The 22000-nt window shown below is 43.1% G+C and overlaps 1 protein-coding gene across 1 annotated transcript; it reads right to left on the bottom strand.

The window, feature by feature from the left end:
- Positions 1 to 14585: 14585 nt before the first annotated feature.
- On the bottom strand, positions 14586 to 17056 carry irf2bp2a (interferon regulatory factor 2 binding protein 2a). Its single transcript, XM_034184438.1, has 2 exons — positions 15902 to 17056; positions 14586 to 15714 (listed from the first exon to the last, which is right to left on the bottom strand). The coding sequence occupies exons 1-2, from the start codon at positions 16719 to 16721 to the stop codon at positions 14993 to 14995; spliced, it is 1542 nt and encodes a 513-aa protein (XP_034040329.1). The 5' UTR covers positions 16722 to 17056; the 3' UTR covers positions 14586 to 14992.
- Positions 17057 to 22000: the final 4944 nt, after the last annotated feature.

Genomic DNA, 22000 nt, shown 5'->3' on the forward strand with positions numbered 1-22000 from the left:
GTTAAATGTGTTCCATACTTCCTGCTCGTGTGTGCAAACCAGCACAGTAACTGCATTTCAATTTGGGAGAAAAAGGCTAAAAGTGTGCTACAGCGAGAAGGGTTTACTACGGATTATGTTGCTGTGCCCGCTCTCCGTGTTTCCCTGGCAACGGACGTATTGACATTCTGCAGTGCTGCTGGTGTAAGTTGGCGGGAGGCCAGGAAGCGCCCCGCCTGCACACAGGCTCTCTCTCACTCCAGCTTCTCGCAATTCACATATCACTGTTTTGTTTTCCATCTTAGCAGGGTTGTGGATGTATCAGTGTGGGGACCGGTGGGTGAGGTGTGTCATGTATGTACGTGTTATGTCGGGGGGGCAGAGTGAGAGAGAAAGACGTAGAAGCTGAGAGGGCAGGGAAACGCCTGTGCCATGCAGCACTTGCATGTTAAGATGAATAGATGGAAAAGCGAGGCTTGTGTTGTGTTACATAGTGGTGGTTGGGGAAGGGAGGGTGCAGTCGGCAGGCGCTGCATCAACAGATGGATAAACCCAAGAGAAGAATGCGTGCCAAGCGCCAAATGTATCAGCAGCTTGCTGGGGCATGAAAATGTCAGGTGTCAGCGGCAAGCCACGCGGTTGCTGCTATTTATACAATCCACCATGTGCTGGATGTACACATAAGGAATTGTGAACAGGGATGGCGGGGGTTCAGGATAAAAGTATTGCCAGGCAGAGGAGGATAGATGAGTGGGTGACTCACCTCTTTATCGGCCACGCATCCAGACAGCCTAAGAATGGCTGATGTCTTCAGACAGGTTGGGCAAGGAAATGTCAACACCATGGAGGGCTGTGCACTCTAACAGCCTCACAGGGTGGATAAGGACTAGTATTATCTCATCTGCAGAGTAGCACACACACACACACACACATGCTGCTGGTGAGGTTGTACTTTGACTGAGGGCAAGTGTTGGCTGGTCACATCAGAAACAACACATTCCAGATACCTGCCTTTTCAAAGACTGACACCGAGGCATAAATGACACAGACTGCTTCAAAAGGATTTTTTTTTTTTAATCTAAACAATAAAGTCCATGCTGACTGAAGGCAATTTAGCAGCGTTTTGCTCTCCAATTAGTGCCTGGCTCATGAACAAGAAACCCCATCAAAACACATCAGTTGGCATTTTGTTACACGGCCTTTCTCCAAAGCCCTCAGGGTTTGTGTCAACCGCGTCCTTGTCCAGACAAAGCCTTTTAAATCCTGGATTTCATTTCCACATTGTGCCACGGTGTGCCCTTCATTGTTGATTTTTCCACTGTGTGCACGGCCAGGGCATTTGTACCAGTCTGTTAGGCCCACATCAAAAGTATCTGCTGTTGACGGCCAGGCCATTCTTGTTATTCATGTCATGCCTGGTGGTTTAGTAGGGCAGGGTGCAGAATTTTCCAGAAGCAGCTGTGCGCTAGTGAAGCTGACAGTGCGCCAGCCCAAAAGGGTTTCTATCACTCTCCTTTCTCACTCCAAAATCCCCCCCGCCCTCCAGCGACATGCTTGGCTCAGTGCCCGGACTTACTCAAACTCACACTCAACCAGAAATATCCGCTCTCTGCCCCTCCCTCCATCAACATATCCCTCTGGCTCAACAGAGAAGCTTCCATCACACCGGATGACATTGGATCACCAACCCCCTCACTCACCCCGCCCCCACCCAATAGGAGAGGGGGAGGGTAACGGGGACAAGGGAAGATAGCGGCAGTAAAGCAGGCGGCTGCTGTCTCCGCTCTGTGATTATATCATTACCGAGGAGCAGACATGTATACGACATATCAAGTATATCAACTACAACCTGTCATTAGCATTCTTTATTTCATGGCTGCTAAACACAAAGTGCTCTTTTGTCGGGATGCCGAACTGCACCATCTTTGTGCGATTACCGCAGAGCGAAATTGGAGAGCGCTTTCTCCGAGCATTCCAGACTTTCAATCAACCTTGAGCTAAAAACGCCCCCTTCTCTTATTTAAACTACCTTTATCCTCTTACACCTGTTGTGAAACGATCCGCCCGAGTTATCAGATACTCCGAATGGCGCTGTTCGCTCTCTAAACTAGCCTGTCCGTGCTACGCAGTTGTGTAACACACTCAAAGTCTCCGGCTCCAATAATAGAACGCACCTGTCAAACACAGGCCCTGCTTGTTCTCACTGGTGACCTGACCTCCGCTCGCTCCTCGACTCAAATGGTCCACGGCTGCGAGATGCTTATTTCAAACGCAGACACAAAGAAAAAACAGGGTGAGATGACTGGCTAAAAAGAAGAGAACAGAAATCTTTTTTTTTTTACTGGCAAGGGAGGGCGAACAAAGGCGATAAAAGCTTTATCGTGGCTCTGCAGAGATTGTGCAGCGGCTGCTGCTGTACAGACTTGATTGACAACAACATTAGTGCTTAGAGAGGAAACAGCTCCCATTCACACTTACGTAACATAAAAAAACACACTGGGTTGGGTATTAGTGTGTGCATGTGCTTGTGTGTGTTGGCATGTACTCTTGCACACACGTTGCATTCCCAGAAAAAAAACAAAAAACAAAAGTGACAGCACATCTAAGAGTGCTGCTTCTTGTCTTCTGACAACTGTATCCTGTGGAGAAGATAAAAGCGTCAAAGTGAGAATCTCTGAGGAATCCTGAAATTATGCCGTGCGTAAGGAGCGCCGTGCACGGGTCTCAGTTTGCGTTTACGTTTCCTTGTAGTTGTGTCGATTTCACTGCATGCAGACAGCATGTGCCGCATCGCAGCTTGAACTGCTAATAATCGTCCGTGATTGAGGTCCTATAGAGGAGCGAGTGAAACGAGAGAGAAAATAATCACAGGACGAAATGAGCTGCTATGAGCATCCCATAATACAACACTGCAGATCTGCTGACACACCCCAGAAGCCAACTCATTCATTAGCCCACAAGCCCGTCCTATCAGCAGGCTGCACACAGGCTGATGCAGATCAGCAAAGTAAACACTTTCCACTCAGATAACCAGACACAACATTTTTACTACAATATAACAGAGCTGCTGCTTTTCCTTTCTGTGTCAGGCCAGAAGCAAAGCGATGCGTTTTACCTCCTGTAGGCTCAGCGTGCGCTTCGCTTGCACGAGCTTGCGTCATTATTCAGAGTTAAAGGCTGTGCACAGATGGCCCTCACCGGCTATCACATCCACTTGAATCCCAGCTCTCAGCTGACTAAATAAGCACCTTAGGGGTGCAAGAGGGCACAGGGTCACCTCCTGATCCTCTATACGCCATCGTCACGTATACGTCAGGACCACTGCAAAGGCGGGCAGCCCGTCCATCGGCCTCACAGAAGAATTAACATGCTCACATTGTCTCTAAGACTGCCTCAGTGTTTTTCAAAAAGCTGTTTCTGAGCACACACTCGGCATTTTGATGGTTGCCAGCTTATTTTTGACTTGCCAACAAACTGAAAGTCAATACCAGAGCAGCTCCTTTTAGAGCAAACCTGTGCTACTTGCTCACATGTTTACTTTTAGCACAGTGCACACACTGGCAGCTAAATCTAACTTGACATGTGAGAGGTGGCAACACGAGTCTTACTACTGTGACTCTCATGCCCCTCCTGGAGACCCAGAATACTGTATATATGCCTGGAAAGTAGAACTCAGCTGGATAAAAGGGGAACTCATTCCACTTGTTTGACACCATGGGATTTTTGCAACACAAAGTGCACAACCAATGTTCCAACCTAAATATTTCACCAACTAGACTAAACTGACCCAAATAATTGAAAAATATTAGGTACGCACGCACGTGCACACACAGAGGGACAGCAAGAGAAAGAGATGAGAGAGTCCTGAATATGAGTGTTTTTCTCCCTCAATAATACATCAAAGACTGAGTTTATCTTATATTCAGGGACAAGACTTTCAGATCACTCTCTGCATTGTAAGCTTGGAAATAAATGCTAAACATGGAGTCTGCACAAATGAGAAGAGGTTATGATGCAGACTTTCAACTTATGGTGGTAAACGCAGTGTAACAGAGTGCAATGTCAGACGATGGTGAGGACAAAAGGCCATCTTAAAAATGTGAACAGTTAGAAAGGCTTACCATCATCCTAAAAGCAGACCGGTGATGGTCTAGTGGTTAATGTGTTGGGCTTGAGACCAGAAGATCCTCGGTTCAAATCCCCGCCTTGGGCAAGATCCTTAATCCCCTATTGCTCCCGGTGTGTACTGAGCGCCTTGTATAGCAGCACCCCAACATCGGGGTGAATGTGAGTCATAACTGTAAAGCGCTTCGAGCATCTGATGGAGATGGAAAAGCGCTATACGAGTATGAATCAACAGGTGAGTGTTACAGTTCACGGTTGAAAAACAAAATAAGAGGCTGCCAAGAAAATGTGCTTTTCTTAGCATTATTTTCAAATAAAACCATTTTTATTATTTCATTTAAAAATGAATTAATCTTCAGACAGTCTTTATCCAAAGATATATCTTGAAAAAGGTGGGGGTCATCTTATAATCAATGTTATCTTGTATTTAGAACAATATGACAGATGTGGGGCACACCAACAAGCGGTTGTGCACGCATGCTTCAGTAGACATTATGACACATCTTACAGACCATCGGTTATAAAATCTTATTTTTGGTGTGAAATTATTTGCAAGATAAAAGTTTCTCTAGGCTCTAAAGGAGCTTCTTCTTCTTCCAGCTTCTCCAGATAGGGTTCACCAGGCAGATAATCTCTTTCCATCTCCCCCTGTCCTCTGCATCATCCTCTATCACACCAACAACCTGGATGTTCTCCTTCACATCCATAAATCTCCTCTCCTGCCTGGTGGCTCCATCCTCACCATCCTTGTCCCTATATACACATCCTGACTCCCTCTATACATGTCCAAACCATCTCAGTGTTCTGTGCTGTCCCTCTGATATGTTCATTCCTAATCCTGTCCATTGTTGTCATACCCAAAGAAAATCACAGCATTTTCAGCTCTGCCTCCTTTCTTAAGACCATCACCTGTAAGCCTTACAAGATAGCTCGTCCTAGTACCATTTTGCAAAGTTTCCCTTTCACTCTTGCAGATATCCAACTATCACAGATCACTCCTGCAACCTTTGTTCACTCACTCACTCACCCTGCCTGTACTTGTTTCTTCACCTCTTTGGTTAGTTGACCCCAAGTTATTTCCAAACCTGAAGCTTTACTGTGACAACAGTTACAAACAAAAAAACACGCCCACTACTCACACTGAAAAAAGAAACAACTTAAAAAGGTGCTACAGTTGGTAAAACCTGAATGAATTAAGTTGTTTGAACTTAGGTTTGCAAGTAAGAGTTGATCTAACTTATAAACGTAAGTTCAAACAACTTAATTCATTCAGGTTTTAACCAATTGTAATGTGTTTTTTAAGATGGTTCAACTATTCTCTTTTTCAGTGCAGATCTCTTTATTGACTGAGGCAGGTTTTGGTCTTATGCTACTCAGGGACCTCAAGTTTGGATTTGTTCTGATTGACCAGTTTATCTGACAACAAATGTAAATGCCTGTTTTGACTTTTGATACCATTGTAATATGATGCTGGGAGTAGTTGCTCGCCACAAACTGTGTATGCTAGGCTAGGCCTTAACAGGACAACCAAGCTTAAATGCTATAACCACTGAGGCTATAGAACAGATTTTGATTTTAAATTAGTCAATGACCCCAAGTCTATTTAATACACTTTAATACTGAAAATGGCCAAAACACCTGCTTTGACATTTGGCCTCAACAAGCTAGGCCCCTGCTAACCACTGAACCTATAAAACACCCCAATGACCCCAAGTTTCTACTTAATAAAATTCAACACTTTACCTGAAAATAAGCATAACCTTCTGTTTGACCTTGACAAACTGGGCCCCTGGAAACCACTGAGCCTAAAGAACAGATTTTGGCCATAAATTACACAGTGACCCAAGTTTGTATTTTGAGCCAATTGATCATTTGAACTGATGAAGAAAAAAATTGCTCTGTTGTCTATATTCCAATAACACACCAGCAAAATTGTTACATGAAAGGATAAAAGTCACAGTGGAATGAGCTTAACAAATGTTGAGGTACTGCAAAAGAGAAATTATTGATCAGTTGGGAGTAATATGACACTAAAATCAACACTATGAAATCAATTTAAAATGTCGTTGGGGAGTGTATTGTGATGTATTGGTCCATGTACAACCCCAATTCCACTGAAGTTGGGACATTGTGTGAAATGTAAATAAAAACAGAATACAATGATTTGCAAATCCTCTTCAACTTATATTCATTTGAATACACCCCAAAGACAAGATATTTAATGTTCAAACTGATAAACTTGATTGTTTTTGTGCAAATATTTGCTCATTTTGAAATGGATGCCTGCAACACATTTCAAAAAAGTTGGGACGGGGCAACAAAAGACTGGAAAATTGATGAATGCTCAAAGAACACCTAATTGGAAACAGGTGAGTGTCATGATTGGGTATAAAAGGAGCATCCCCAAAAGTCTCAGCCATTCACAAGCAAAGATGGAGCGAGGTTCACCACTTTGTGAACAACTGCATGAAAAAATAGTCCAACAGTTTAAGAACAATGTTTCTCAATGTTCAATTGCAAGGAATTTAGGGATTCCATCATCTACAGTCCATAATATAATCAGAAGATTCAGAGAATCTGGAGAACTTTCTACACGTAAGTGGTAAGGCTGAAAACCAACACCGAATGCCCGCGACCTTCGATCCCTCAGGCGGCACTGCATTAAAAGCCGACAACACTGTGTTGTCGGCCCATCTTACAGCATGGGCTCAGGAACACTACAAAAAACCATTGTCAGTTAACACAGTTCGTTGCTACATCTACAAGTGCAAGTTAAAACTCTACCATGCAAAGTGAAAGCCATACATCAACAGCATCCAGAAACGCCACCGCCTTCTCTGGGCCCGAGCTCATTTGAAATGGACAGACGCAAAGTGAAAAAGTTTGCTGTGGTCTGATGAGTCCACATTTCAAATTGTTTTTGGAAATCATGGATGTCGTGCCCTCCGGACAAAACAGGAAAAAGACCATCCAGATTTTTACCAGCGCAAAGTTGTCATGGGCAACTTACACAGCTGTGATGGCACCATCAATGCTGAAAGGTACATCCGGGTTTTGGAACAACACATGCTGCCATCCAAGCAATGTCTTTTTCAGGGACGTTCCTGCTTATTCCAGCAAGACAATGCCAAGCCACATTCTGCACGTGTTACAACAGCATGGCTTCATAGTAAAAGAGGGCAGGTAGTAGACTGTCCTGCCTGCAGTCCAGACCTGTCGCCCATTGAAAATGTGTGGCACATTATGACGCTCAAAATACAACAACGGAGACCCTGGACTGTTGAACAACTGAGGTCGTACATCAAGCAAGAATGGGAAAGAATTCCACCTACAAAGCTTCAACAATTAGTGTCCTCGGTTCCCAAACGCTTATTGAGTGTTGTTAGAAGGAAAGGTGATGTAACACAGTGGTAAACATACCACTGTCCCAACTTTTTTGAAAAATGTTGCAGGCATCCATTTCAAAATGAGCAAATATTTGCACAAAAACAATAACGTTCATCAGTTTGAACATTAAATATCTTGTCTTTGTGGTGCATTCAAATCACTGTATTCTGTTTTTATTTACATTTTACACAATGTCTCAACTTCATTGGAATTGGGGTTGTACCATAGGAAATATTTAACTTTGATAAAGGCGTTTGAGTAAATTTGGCCTTGTGTAACAGACTGTCTACACCCTTGTTTTTTGTACAGAATATTCTCGATTGCAAAGAGATAACATTCCCCCGTCTCACCTTCTGTTTTTCAACTGGCACCCTTGCGGTACACCATCTTATCAGCTGATCTTGAGCCAGAAGCCAGGACCAGTTGCTCAGCAGAAAGTGATTGTGCTGGGCTCGGCTTTAATATGAGAAAAAGCTTAAATGCTCTTGGATCTGTCCCATGCTTTGTCCTCATCTCCCAGGCTGCCTCTTTCCCTTGTTCATTTTTCATACTCTCTTTGGCTTTCATCTTTTGGTCCTGCGCCCCCTCTCCTCCCTTGCATTCGGCTCACTCTTACACTTCTCTCTCTCTCTCTCTCTCTCTCCCTCCGCTTATAAGATTTGGCAGCACTCCAAGATCTGAGAAAAACATTGGAGGCATAGCCTCGTTTTGATGTCTGAAAAGAGAGAGAGGCTGAGAATGAGACTGAGCAAGAGAGTCCTCATTTCCATTTCACAGAGTTGATTCACAGCTACACCACCGCAGAAAGTAGGGATACAGGCGAGTGTGGGCATGACTGTCAGTCACCCAGAAAAGGAAGGATGGTAATAGAAGGCAGCTACAGAAAGATGGCAGAAGGGACAAAAGAAGAACTAATAAAAAAAACAAAAAAGAAGAAGAAAACCTAAAATGAAACACAGCAGCAGATGTATGGAGTGGGACAGAGCACAGCAAAAAAATAATTCAGAATATTCAAACATGTACAACATGGTTGGAATTACAGGGGGTACTGGTGGGGTCTGCCTCTCCCCCGTCCCCCATTTAAAACTAAAACTTGTGTGTAATTGTAAATATTACAATATATTTCCCACATTAATGCCTGGAAGAATATCGTCATACTATTTTCTGGCTCCTTCCTAAGTGCAGGACCAACAGACTGAAAAACTCCTTTGTCCCTCAGACCAGACCATCAGACTGTACAACTCCTCACTTGGGGGGAGGAAGGGTCACAGGAAGACAGAGGTCGGGAATGAGAATGAAAGGAACAGTAGTAGCCAGTAAACCAGTATTGATCAGTATGTCTGGTATTTATATTGTGTATTTGTATTTATATTTGCATTTTTTTTCTTTTTCTTTTTTTTTGCTTCTTACCCTGTGTGCTGCTATACAATGCTGCTGGAACCTCAATTTCCCTGAGGGAGTCTTTCCAAGGGATCAATAAAGTTATATTTAATTTAATCTAGACTGTCAAGTGTTTATGAGCTAGTGCTATGAGGTAGTTTCTAAAAATTTTCCTTAAATTGCAGTTTAGTTAACAAACATTAGTTAGCTAAAGCTAACATTCATGTTGGGTAAGGATCCCCCTGATTGTCACTGTATAATTCGCACTCTGACGTACAACACGTTTGATTAACAATCTCAGCCTAAATTGATTTGGCACAAAACACTGAATATGTTTACACTGCAGGCCTGTAAACAGGCCAGAGCATTCCAATATCAACCCCACCCCCACCCCCATTCTGTGAAGCAAGCCAGAAATCAGAAGGGAAATTTCACATATCCTGCGGATTCAGCCGTGCGCCTCCTAATTGCTGGTTGGAGCTTCAGCCGCTCCCTCAGCGCTGAGAAGAGAAACCGTCATTACTAGTCTCGCAGGAGCCCAAACCCAACTCCAAAGGGAAACTTTGATTGATGAAAAAGAGGCAGATCCGAGCGTGTCCTCAATACAACATTTGCTGTGACCTTGTTTTCACTGACAGGTCTAAAATTAACCAAGCGGATCAGTTACACTGGGAGTGGAGAAATGTGGACCAGATTCTCCTTTGGGCGCGCCCCTGTCTCTGCTTACTTTCAGGGGATTACAGCAGCACGAGCATGCTTTTTGATTTATTGTGCTAAACATAGATTCATTAGTGAAACAGCTGGCTATATCTGGTGCTTTGCTGTCTCCAACACGGGCCTTCTCTCCTGCCACCCACATGCTGGACAATGTTCATTGTTTAAAACAAAAAAGTTGTGGGGGTCACAATTTATAGACTTTGATGCTGATGGGGTTCGTGTTTTGGCTGTCTGCTCTTTATAGCAGGACAAAATGTTAATAGGGTTACCATCTAGACATAATATTTTCAAAGTTTAGCTGCAGTCACCTTTGAATTTTGCTGCAATTTTTCAGACTGAATTTCAATTAACGTTGATGTAACTCACTGCAATGTACATATATACTCCAATTCCCCAAGCGACAGATTTGTTTTAATACGTTGCATGAATTATTATCATTAATTTAAATAATTTTGACACATTTCAGTGTTAACCATGGCATTGACAACCAATAACTGCTACTGCTAACCATTGAACATAACAATGGACACATCCAAAATTGTGGCAGCTATCACATTATTTAGCCACGTCATGTAATCTAACTTTATAAAATTCTCCTTATGTACAGAAGTATAAACTGTATGTTTCATAAACAGATCCCATATGGAAAAGATATACACAAATTTTATAAAGTTTGCATCTGTTCTATCTGGAACTTGTAATACACGTGACAGTCAAACCAGATATAAGATCCTTAGTAAATTTGTACAATATGTGACTTATATAAATTGGGAACTTACAAGAACAATATACGTATGACAGTAATTCCACGTACAAAATCCTTAGTAGATGTGTGTAATATCAAACTGAGACTTATAAGCACAACACATGTCAAATATAAAGTTTATTACTGGAACCGATGTAACTTGTAAGTTTTTTCTATTTCTTTTCCATATGGGATCAGTATAAACTAATTTGCACTCAGTTGTAAGACAATAGGGGATAGTATACACTTCTGTCAAGTGACTGTAAATTTGTTACCGCACTATTAGTATTACCACACTAAGCTAGTGACCAGCTAGCTATTAGTTTTGCCTGGCTTGGCTAGTAAGACTCGCCCAGTTGGCGTCTTCATTGTTATTTCAATAGGCCCACTAGTCAGAAGGCGAGGGGTTAGGGTTAAGATTAGGGTGAGGGTCATGGTTATTTTATTTTTGAATTACATTATAAAGATGGGGGCTACAGCTACTCTTTATTTTTTAGTTCAATTTTCACTTAAATGAAGAAGAGATTTTATACTTTTACTGTTATTATTAGGAGGTTTTTCCTACTGAAACCCAACTGATTAAGGGGCCTTCTGATATGGTATCACCAGCCAGTCACTACAAAAACTGTCCATGCTAGCTTTGCTCTTTCGCATGTAGCTACCATTAAATGAGCTTCTCTATCTCATTTGCATCCAAGTCATGTTCTGCTAATGCATTCCAAGCTAACAGCTAGAACAAGTGCTTTTAGGAACTAGTTTAACGTTGCATTTGGGACGTTAGTGATGAACACTGATGCCACAGCAGCTGCGGCAGGTTTCACAGGAAATCACTGTTACCAAGCTTCCTGTTCCTCCCATTTGCTAGAGCTGGACAGATAAAATTTGCATTGTCAAAGGTGAATACAGCTGTTTATTTTTTTAATTACTCCATATTCTTGTATTTTAACTGAACAACAAATATCAAACAGAGACCATGGTAATTTGAGGAGTCAATTGCTGAGAAAATGCTCCAAATGTAGAAAAAAAAATCTCCACTAAATATAATATTTGACCAAAGGCTTTGTGGCTGATATCAGTACAACATCTCTGTGGATTCATGTAGTCACACTTTTAAGTGATTTTTCTAAGAGAAATTCAATTCATTTCAATGTCATTCACCTCAAACAGTGAATTTGCTAAAATTCAGTGGAGGAATATGTTTAAATAATTCATGTTGAGTTCAATTTTACTGAACTTTTGACTCACAAATTCCCACAATATCTGCATTGTCTACAAAGATATCAGCTTCACAGGTCGGCTAGCGAGCTAGCATGTAACTAGGTAGCTTCAAGTTTAAGTAGACCATGTTGTTTGTTTACATATAAAATATTCTGCTAAAATGTCTTCATTTGGTAACATTAGGCGGCTGCCCAGTTAGTAATTTTACTCAACCACGTGTATTTAAAGAGTATATTTTATTTGTTTCATGTGGCTATCTTGACACAAGATGGTCACCCAAGTCTGTGCATAAGTCACATGATGATTAACCAAAAAAAATTTAAAATAAAACTTTTGATATCTTAAGTCCTCATTAAATTATTACAAAAGCCTATGCTGCACAACTTTGACATTTTTAAGTAAAAAACACACACACAATTCGCAAGTTTGTTTGTACCTTGAAGGTATGTAAAAAAGAATGTGTTCACAGAGGTTTTTGTGTCTGTTAGCGCCTATGTGTCTTTTAACCATGTCAAGAAGAAAACAGAACATAAGTTATATCTCTTTAGGCTCATTAATGGGACTGTTAATTTAATCAATCACTCCGTGTGGGTTTTGGTGATCACTGATTGGGCGGTGTGTCAGACTAGCTTGATAAAGTATCTGTATAAATACTACTGCAGCATCCAACCTTGCAAACTACTTGACTGTAAGCGATAAGCTATATTTTACTGTCTCGACGAAAGCACGAGTCACACGGCAGCAGAAAGAGCTAAATTAATCTTTGCCTGGAGTGGCATCAGTTTCACCCAGACTCCACCTGGTTCAGTGACACAAAACTCATATTACTAAAATTACATCAAACAGTTCCAGGCTAAGAGGACATCAAATAATACCTGTGTGGAAAACAGGTTGAATTTTTTTTAGAAACCTGAGTCATCAACCACAAATGGCTCCTTTATGTTTTTTGTTTGCTGTCCTGAAAACAGCAGACTGAAGATTTAACAATATAATGAATACAGGCTCAGCTTTGCACCATCACCTGTGTGTGTGTGAGACCTATCTTTGGGTTTTTTGTTGTTCTTATTTTTACTTCAGCTGTCCTAATAACGCTCCCTGCCTATGAAACAGGCCGTACCTCAGCAACCGCTGTGCACCGAATTCACCGCGATGACAAACATGACGTTATTCAGCGCTAAACAAACAGGTTTTGGCTGTGCTGTGATTAATGAAGGTAGACAAAACAATTTTTTTTTGTGTCTCATTTCGTCATACTTTATCTCAAGTTGCATAAAAGCAGCTCTGCTCTCTGATATTCACAGTTGTAACTCAATAATTCCTGCAGTGTACAAGTGGGTCAAAGTGCCAACTCATAAAAGAACCTCTGAGAACAATATGTTTAAAAAAAAGAAACAGGAATAAATGGAGTGGGCGTGCTGAGCACAGTTCACTTAAGTGTTTTTAGTTTTAAGTCCAACTGATAGGTAACTGATAAAATTCCAGTGAACATGAAAGGACTATAAACAAAGAGACGCTTTAAAAAAAAATGCAATATGTGTCAGAAGCTGCTCAGTTTGAAATTACATTGAGTAAACTTTTAAAATATGGAATGCTTGAGTTAAATTTGTGTCTCCATTATTACAATTTAACATGAGTGGGTTTAATAGTTGGTGTGAAAGGCTGCGTTTTCTTTCGGCACTATGAAGGAGTTCATGAGAACACACCGTCCAGCTTATGAAAGACGCTAAATATTGACCAATAGCTTTAATCCTCTTTAAGACTCTGGGATAGCCAACACCTGGAGGGAATACAGCTCTTATCCTCATTCGAGCCACAATGGAAACACTTCTGTCCGTGCAGAGAAACACAGCTCAGCTGCAGGACTGACACATGCATGTGAAACTTGGTCAAAGCTGAGCTGAAGGTTGCTTTTGGGCGTGTGTGCTGCTGCAGATTTATTTATTTGGAAGGAGAGTATGTGCAGGAAGCAGATTTTATCTTAAATTAACTGTGCAACTTGAACATGAACCGCCCCCTCTACAGGTTCTAATGCCCCCCGCCTGCACCTCGTCGGTGCAGCATCAGCCGCGAGGAGCGAGTTGTGTCTCTGTCTGAGCCAAACAGTCTCAGATTGCTTATCTTTGCAGACTCAGTAACTATAGTTTTGTCGCTTAATGATCTTGCAAGCAGTTCATTACTGGCAGAGATGAGTCTAACTCCTATGTGCCATTATGGACTCAGAATTGCTGTTTTTATGGCCGCGCAGACATGAATCTGCAACAATTTGCATCTGCAGAAACAAACTGAGGCCAATATGTGAAGCAGTTACTTAGATTGATGACCACACACGGCACAGTAAAGACTGTTCTTAGTGTGTGAAACCATGAAAGAACACCCTGCTATCAGTGACAACACACACACACACACACACACAAAACACTGAAACTGAAAGTTCAATCGTCAAAGCACTTCCCTTAAAGTTTATGTTTTATTCACAATTTGTGATTTGTCAGAAACTTTTAAATTCATGACAGATTCATCTAAAAGATGTACTGCAAAGCTCAACACCGTGCACTGCTCGGTGTCACACAGTTTGCAAACCAGCTTGAAAATATATGGTGCCAGCACAAAAGAGGGGTTAATTTCACCAGAAGTCCTAATTTGTGGTTGCACAATGCGGTTATATTGTTGTATCACATTGACAATCACGCACTCTCACATTACTGACTCAACAGATTCCAGCTGACTGAACATGACTTGGCATTACGCTGCAGTCATGTACAGTACTAGTCTCTGCACAAACTGCAGCACGTATCCGTTTTTAAAACAGCTCTAAATTTTCTTTTTTTTTAAATCCCGAAACCCAGAAAAGCTGCAGATCAGCAGCTTTTGATTAAGTCGTGCAGCCTGGAACAGTAGCCTACTTTTGTTGTGCAGCGTAAATCAGGTCTCCTGAGCCGCCACAACAAGCTGCATCTCCTCGAGCAGAACGCCACCTCTCGTAATCCGCTTGCAGTCCTGCGTCGCTCAAAATGAACCAAGCTCAGACAATTAGTTCATACAAGATCAGAAATTGTATTTGGCAATTTTTAAACAAGTGCATACAAGTACAGCTAAAAGCATTTCAGGTTTTGCCAAGTGCTCGTAGAGTAGCATTAGTCACATTCTACGTTAAACAGGAACTGCCACCAGACCTAGAAGTACATCGAGAATTTTGTTAAACATCAACAAAGAGGAACGTAGTCCATTATAATGAGTACATACCTTTTATCTTCAAAAAATATAGAAACACAATGTATTCAAAAATCAAAAATTATACAACCATGTTTACGAAGTATACTCTTCCCTTGGGTCCAATATGTACAAGTCTGTTAGTTTGTTTGAATGGTATGTATGTGATATTTATATATTTATACTCAGATTTTTTGCTTCCCCTCCCCCAAAAGAAGTGTTCAGACAAAATCAAGGGTCCCTCTCCTTTTTTACTTTGACATCTCCTGCAAGGATGGTGGCAATTTCTCCCTGCATGAAAGCCCAGGGTACGTTCGAGCCAACCAGGGGACATTTCTCTCCGCTTGGACAGTACACTTCGCCTGTGGCACCTTGTTGCTTTATGCTTTCCCTCGAACACGGGAAGCAGAACTTGTGAGAGGGCACCGACGGGCACTGAACAAAGTGCGTGTCCTCTAAACGCTCGTGGCACAGCGTACAGCACAGGGGTATGCTGCCGGGTACCGAGGAGTCCGGAATGCTTTGGGGGTGCACTTGGTCCATGCCCGGTACGTGGGGGGTACCCGCACCGGACGCCTCTCTCTGCGCCAGCCTCCTCTGATTCATGGAGGACGGTGAAAGGGGGCTGCTGCTGTTCCTCCTGGTGGTGGAGTGGACTTGGTTGGCGTCCTTCGGGGAGCTGTTGCCCCCTGCGTTGTCAGCCGCCAGGATGAGCGCCGCCATCGGGGACGTGCCGTTGTGGGCTGCCTCGGGCGGGGTGGTACGGGAGTGAGGGGATATTGTGGAAGGGGGAGAGGCGAAGCTTGGTGGGGGAACCGGTGGCATTTTGAGTCCGTCGGTAGGCGGTGGTAACCACTGCTGCCCTTCCCCGTTGATTTTGGCCGCTGTCCCCTCTCCCTCGGGTTCAGGTGAGGCTTTTCTCTTCATGTTCCGGGGGTGTTTTCCTCCTCTGTCTGGAGGTGGGAAAGGGTTAAACAAAGCAGTTGAGTTGCATACCTCAGACAAGGATGAACAATACACTGTGAAGTAAACAGGCTGCAGCGCGCACACACACACACACACACACAAAAACAGCAGGAAAATCTGCAGCCACATTAACACTTTTTCACTAACGACCATTTGTTTCCTGGCTGGACTCACCTGACTTGGAGGCGGTGGCGCTGGCCTCGTAGCCCGTCACCCTCTGTGGCATGCCCGCCAGGTCCTTCTTGAACCTGTTGTCGAAGGTGTGCAGAGTCATCAGGTCCCTCACAGTCTTTCCTTTGCTCATCCACTCCTGCTCGGCCCTGTTTTTGTGGCTGTCGGAGATCTCCGGCGTCAGGCTGTCCGGTCGGTGCTTCTCCTTGGCCTCTCGTTCGTGCTCGGTGCTGGACACCGACGCGGGTCTTTTCCCCAAGTCTGCGGGGCTGCCGGCCGCCAGCGCGGAGGGAAGCCCCATCTGGCTCTGCCTGCCGTTCACGGCGTGCACCGACGACATGCCGTTCGCCAGCGGCATGAGGTTCGGCGGCGGCACCGCGCTGTTCCTGCGCGGGTTGGGGCTCTGGCGGTTCAGCTCCGGCGGCTCGTCGGGTTTAGGAAATCCGTTCGGCACGGGGATACCGTTCACCTGTCTGCCGGACTGATACTCCGGTCCGAGCCGGGGTGGGCGGTCGGAGGACAGTGGGTAGCGGTCCAGCGGCTGCGGCGGCCGGGAGCCGGGCTCCCCCGCCGCCTGGAGCTCCTTCCCGGAGAGCTGCGCCTTGGCCGGCCCGGGAGACCTTCCCTCCTGGAAGCCGTGAGCCCTCTTCAGCTGGCGGGCTGTCTCGATGACGAACTCGATGCGGTCCGCTCCTTCGTAGTTGACACATCCCCTGCAGACGGGCTCGGTAAAATCCCAGATCATGGCCCACGGCATGCGGGGCAGGTCGCACAAATAACACGACTGCCTCCTGGAAGAAGCAGCGACCGCCGCGGACGACATGGCGGGGGGGAAGAAAACACACTCACAAACCCCAAAATATGTCTTTCTCCTGCGTGTCCGAGCCTCCTAAAAGACGGAGAGGGAAGAGAGGGGAGGATGAAAGAAAAAAAAACCCAGCAAGCTCCTTTGTCGGAGGGGAAAAGTGGACCTCCTGACTGTAAGTTTGAGGGAGAAGTTCCTGTCGGTGCGCGCGTTACTCCGGCGCTCCTCTTTCTATCTCCGCCGACTGACTCCTACTACAGACTCACTGTGACGTCAGCACGGAGCTCTAAACGCCTGCTTCCACTTCAGTTTCTATTGACTTGATTTCTTCGACAGACCCCCCCCCCCCCCCCCCCCCCCCCCACACACACACACACACACGCGCACACACACACACACACCCTCCTCCTCCGGGCTGCAGCCTCTGTCACACTGCTGCTTTTTTTTTTTTTTTTTTTTTTAACTAAAATTTAATCACTTGGACCGCCGCCATAACTGCACCCGGTTCAGCCTGTTCACCGAGAGGAACAGAGAGGGAATAACCCATAAAACGTCCAGGCACAAAGACAAGACAAAAAAAAAAATAGAGAGAGAGAATGTGGCTGTGAGAGACAGGCAGGAAAAAAAGCGGCTGCTGCTGTTGCTTTTGTGCTAAATTCAGCTGTGCAGCTTGTTTTTCTCAATGCACACAGCGCCTCCTCCTCGCCTGCTACTACTGTGGCTGTGCAATGAATGAGGAGGTACAAAAACAACCAGTGCACCAAAAAAAAAAGAAGAAGAATGTCACGCAGCTGCCATCTGGAATTAGACCTGCAGCAAATGGAATATTTGTCGTTTACAGCTTTTTTTTAAGCAGAGTCCAGACTGTTGTGTGCACATGTTTATTATGAAGAGAATGGAGAGGCGCCTCCATGAGCCAGAGAGCAGGAAGCTCTGCCATGAGGTGGGGATTTCCAGCCCCGTGTGTTGTAAGCCTGAATGGATCTGGGTTATAGTGTGACTAAGTGCGGCTCTGCCCATATTTTGTTCTCTCTTACACAGCCATCGCTCCTCAGTCATTTTGTTGTCGAGTTCCCAAGCCACAGAAAATGCACGTTCTTAACTCTAAATCTGATATGAGGTTTAGTCTACGGAGTCCTGGTACTTCCTGTCTTACGCTATGGTCAGATTAGTTACAAATGAGGGCTACGGGCAGTTGGTGTTTGTCTCTTGATGGGCCTTCCGAGGACGCGGTTAGTTGGCATTATTGTGCTGAATGTTTAATGATAAATTATGGGAAACCCAACACTGTCACTGTCAGCTTTTCCTCCATGCTTGATGGAACTGAAGTTCAACAAATTTTTACGCCTTTTGCGTAAAAATTTGCATGACACCGCAGTGCATTCTGGGTAAAAAGTTGACATGCCCTCGTTATATGTGATCGCATCACTTGACAGTAGAGGTGGGCGATACTGGGCCTGTATTTACTTGGTATCAGATCAATACCAAAATTCTCGGTATCGATATTGATACCGATACTCTTTCATATTTAAGCTTCATAGATCCAAAGGATCCAAAAGACCTAGGATAGAATTTCACCAAACATTGTACGTGACAACAAAATACTTTATTATCACAATCAACATTTTTGTTTAAAAAATATCACTCAACACAACTTAAAATCTCCTGAGGTAGAGGGCTGACAAACCACAATACAAGGGGGCGCTGCTCCGTGTTGTGTGACACAGCGCAGCGCTGCTCTTACAGAGTGTAGACTTTGATGAATCTGCGTGCGCAGCAGTCAGTGCGTGCGGGAGAGAAAAAAAGCTTGAGTATCGATCTTTTTATATGAGGATTGTTCAATATCAATGCCAATAATATCGATATTATTGATATTAGGATCGATCCACCCACCTCTACTTGACAGTTTTGTTCGTCAGGTGCGTGCTTAAGGTGATATACTGGTGTTAATGGTTTTCTTCTGTGAAGCTGCAGAATGTGCATCTCATACAAGCAAACTGAAAAAGTTGGACATTGCAGACGTTGAGTGTCAGCTCCTCCGTTTATGTTCAGACTCCTCATGACTCCTCATATCTGTCCGCTGCCTGTTCTACTAATGCTAATAACTCTTTCTTGTTTTTGTTGAACGCATGTAGTGCTTTCCTAGATAGAATTTCTTACAATTGTTTCCTGGTTAATTTTGATAGCGACATCCCTCCGGTAGCGCTCCTGGAGGAGGAAGAGGAGGAGGTGGGGAACAGTCTATAGCCATCGTCACATTATCTACAAATGACAGCTAGTGACAGAGGCAAAGCGACGACTTGCCATTCATTTTCAATCAGAGTGGGCGTTTTGCAGGGGCAAGCAACAACGGTCGCTCTGCCGCCAGCTAGGTGGAGCCAAAATAGACATGAAGTCTATTTTATACAAATACCGAGTGGTGCGACACAACAACTGCCAATCAGAGTGAACACGCGGCGTAACATCAGTTGGTTGTTCGCTTGAACAAAATAATCCAAGATGACGAAAAACGCTCTGAAACAGCTGTGTTTCTTTATAAATCTGTTTTCTCACATATTTAATAATGTTAGTGAGAAATAAACACTTCTAAAACTAAAAGCACAGTTTTGTGACCAGATAACTCTGAAGCAATTTATAAGAAATCTTAAGGAGATGTAGCGGGCATGCCCATCAAGCAACAAAACCAACTGCATGTTGCTGTCATTTGTAGCTAATGTGTGTAGTAGCATCAGTGTCAACTAGTTGCCCAGGTAAGACACGTATTTTTATTTACAAGGTGGACGTACACATAACTCTGGCAGCCTCAACTGATTTGTTTTACAGTTATGTTCCTGTAGCACTAGTTAGCATGCTAACATCGCTGTAAGTTCTCTTGACAATCACAAGCAGTGCTGCAGAAGGACAGCGAGGCTAAGGTAAGCTGTGTAATAGGTTGTTTTAAAAAATGTTTTCACATTCTGTGAGGTAAGCATGTTACCACTGTAGAGACTGAGTAAGGCTAGTCAGCTTCCTAGCAAGATCGGTCACAATTGTTATTGCAAGCTAGTGTTTAATATATGGTATAGCTGCTGCATTTTTTGACTATTTAACAAAAACTAAGAGAATTCATAATTTATTACTCAGCATCAATATGAATTTGCGTGTTAGATTTCACTAATGTTGAACTCAAGGTGAGGAGATTACTCAAATATTTTGCCTCATGTGGGAAATCTGGGAAAATCCAGAAATAACTGAAAATTACATTGAACTAAATGAAATTTGGTCATGAATGTAAGAGCTAAATTGCAAGTGTGACCGCAACATAAAACTGAAAACTCAATAGCAGTGCAAAATTATACGCAACACAAGCTCCACCCCTTCTCACTTACACTCTGGGTCCGTTGATAAGAATGTGTAGATATATACATCATGTTGACTAAACAGGGTGCATTTCCTGCAGCGTTTCTGTTTCCTGTAGCTGTAAATTGCACAATTGTACTTCCTAAATTGGCACATCTGCAGAAATGAAACACACATGTGTTTCTAATAAAGCTTTAACGTTTTTTTTAAATAGGCGATCTTGTAAAAAAAAGATATGTTTTTATTTGTTAGCATGCATTTCATAAACACCACATAATGTGTGGTACTTCACAACAAGCTAAATTTAATCTTCCTTGTTCTTGTAATCCAGGAGTTGTAGGTAATGAAAGTATTCATAAAAAAAAAAAAAAAAAAAAAAACAGTGGCAGTGATTTGTTTTTCTTCCACAAAAATACATTTCACCAATTCTGGGTCATCACTGTACTTTCCATCAAGGTTTCTGGTTTATACCTACTTTAGTTTTAGAGGAATTGCACTCTCAACTGTATTAAGTGGAAATATTTTTGTTTTTGTTTTTGATGCAAGCGGCAACCTCTAGTGCCGAAAAAATGAAGCCAATAAGGAAGTGTCAAAATGTGCAGTTCCTTAATTTACCACTTGATGTTGGCTCCAAAGATGAATCAACACTCATGTTAAAATGTCCAACTTTGGAGCACAAATAACATTTTTACAGCATGGTACAAAAACATTTTTGGTCTGTATAGCTTGTTTCCCCATTTATGACAAATGTACTGTGTGGGAGTGGGAGAAGAAGAAGAAGAACAATTAAGGGCACGTTCACTTTGATTGCTACTGTACTGGGGAAGGGGACCACCTACTAGCTGCTGGCAGTGGCTGCTAGTTGCTGCGGACTCAACAGTGTTTGTCTTTTCTAGCATTTTATTAAAATATCTGAGATAATATGACTTGCTGTGAGGTTACTTGTACTAATGGACCTTTTAAGAAGTTGGTGCTCCAGTGTTTCCCTTGAGTGAAATTTTCAGGTTATTTAATTTGTAAGTTAGCATCTTTATAGCAATAACTAGCAGGTATTCCTCCACTGTAGCTCCACTGATGATGACAAGCATCCTCAGGAAATATGCCAGTCCCCCTAGGTAACCGTTTTAATACAAAGTAATTCCAAGGATCCTCCAAAGGGACCTTGTACCAAAGACATTAATCGTCACCTTGGCACTGGTTAATGGCCAAATCTCACAACCATACAGTAAGCAGACCCTCCAGAAGTTTGTGATGCCAAGATTTTAGCAATTATTTCAACAAAGAATTCAACCAATATACATGCTCATGTTGAGAGAGACAGATGGATGTAACTCTGTGTATAGAGAGATATATAGATAGAGTGGTTGAATTATTTGTTGAAATCCTGGCATCTCAAATTTCTGGAGGGAATGAGTAGGTCAGGCAGCACCAAGATCCCAAAATACTTGGACCTTCATTCTCCAAATCTTTAGGGTCCTGATTTGGTCTATCTTACTGTATGGTTGTAAGACTTGGACATTAACTGGTGACCTAAGACATGAATGTCTGTAGTACAAGGTCTCTTCAGAGGATGTGGAGTATCACTTGCATTGTGATAACTTGGCCATATGGCATGTTTCACTGTGCATGATCCAGCACATAGATGCCTGAATGTTGAGAATCCCAGTGGCTGGAGAAGGCTGAAACAATGCCCATGTTTCACCTGGCTGTGACAGATAGATGATTATTTTAGAGGAATGGATTGGTGGTCTGCCTGCTTGGTTGCAGTTTAATTTAAGAATAAGAAGAACTTCATCAATCCCGAAGGAAATGTTGTTTGTTTTTTTATTTTTGGTTACCATCCATGGTGTCGTGGATGGGATGAAGCGCGGTACCAACACATGCTGCCAGACTTGACAGTTTTTAATACCTGCTGCCAAGCCACCTGTTCTGAAAATCACGGTCTAATCTATAATATG

This window comes from Thalassophryne amazonica, chromosome 13 (assembly GCF_902500255.1).
Source record: "Thalassophryne amazonica chromosome 13, fThaAma1.1, whole genome shotgun sequence".
Classification (NCBI taxonomy): Eukaryota; Metazoa; Chordata; class Actinopteri; order Batrachoidiformes; family Batrachoididae; genus Thalassophryne; species Thalassophryne amazonica.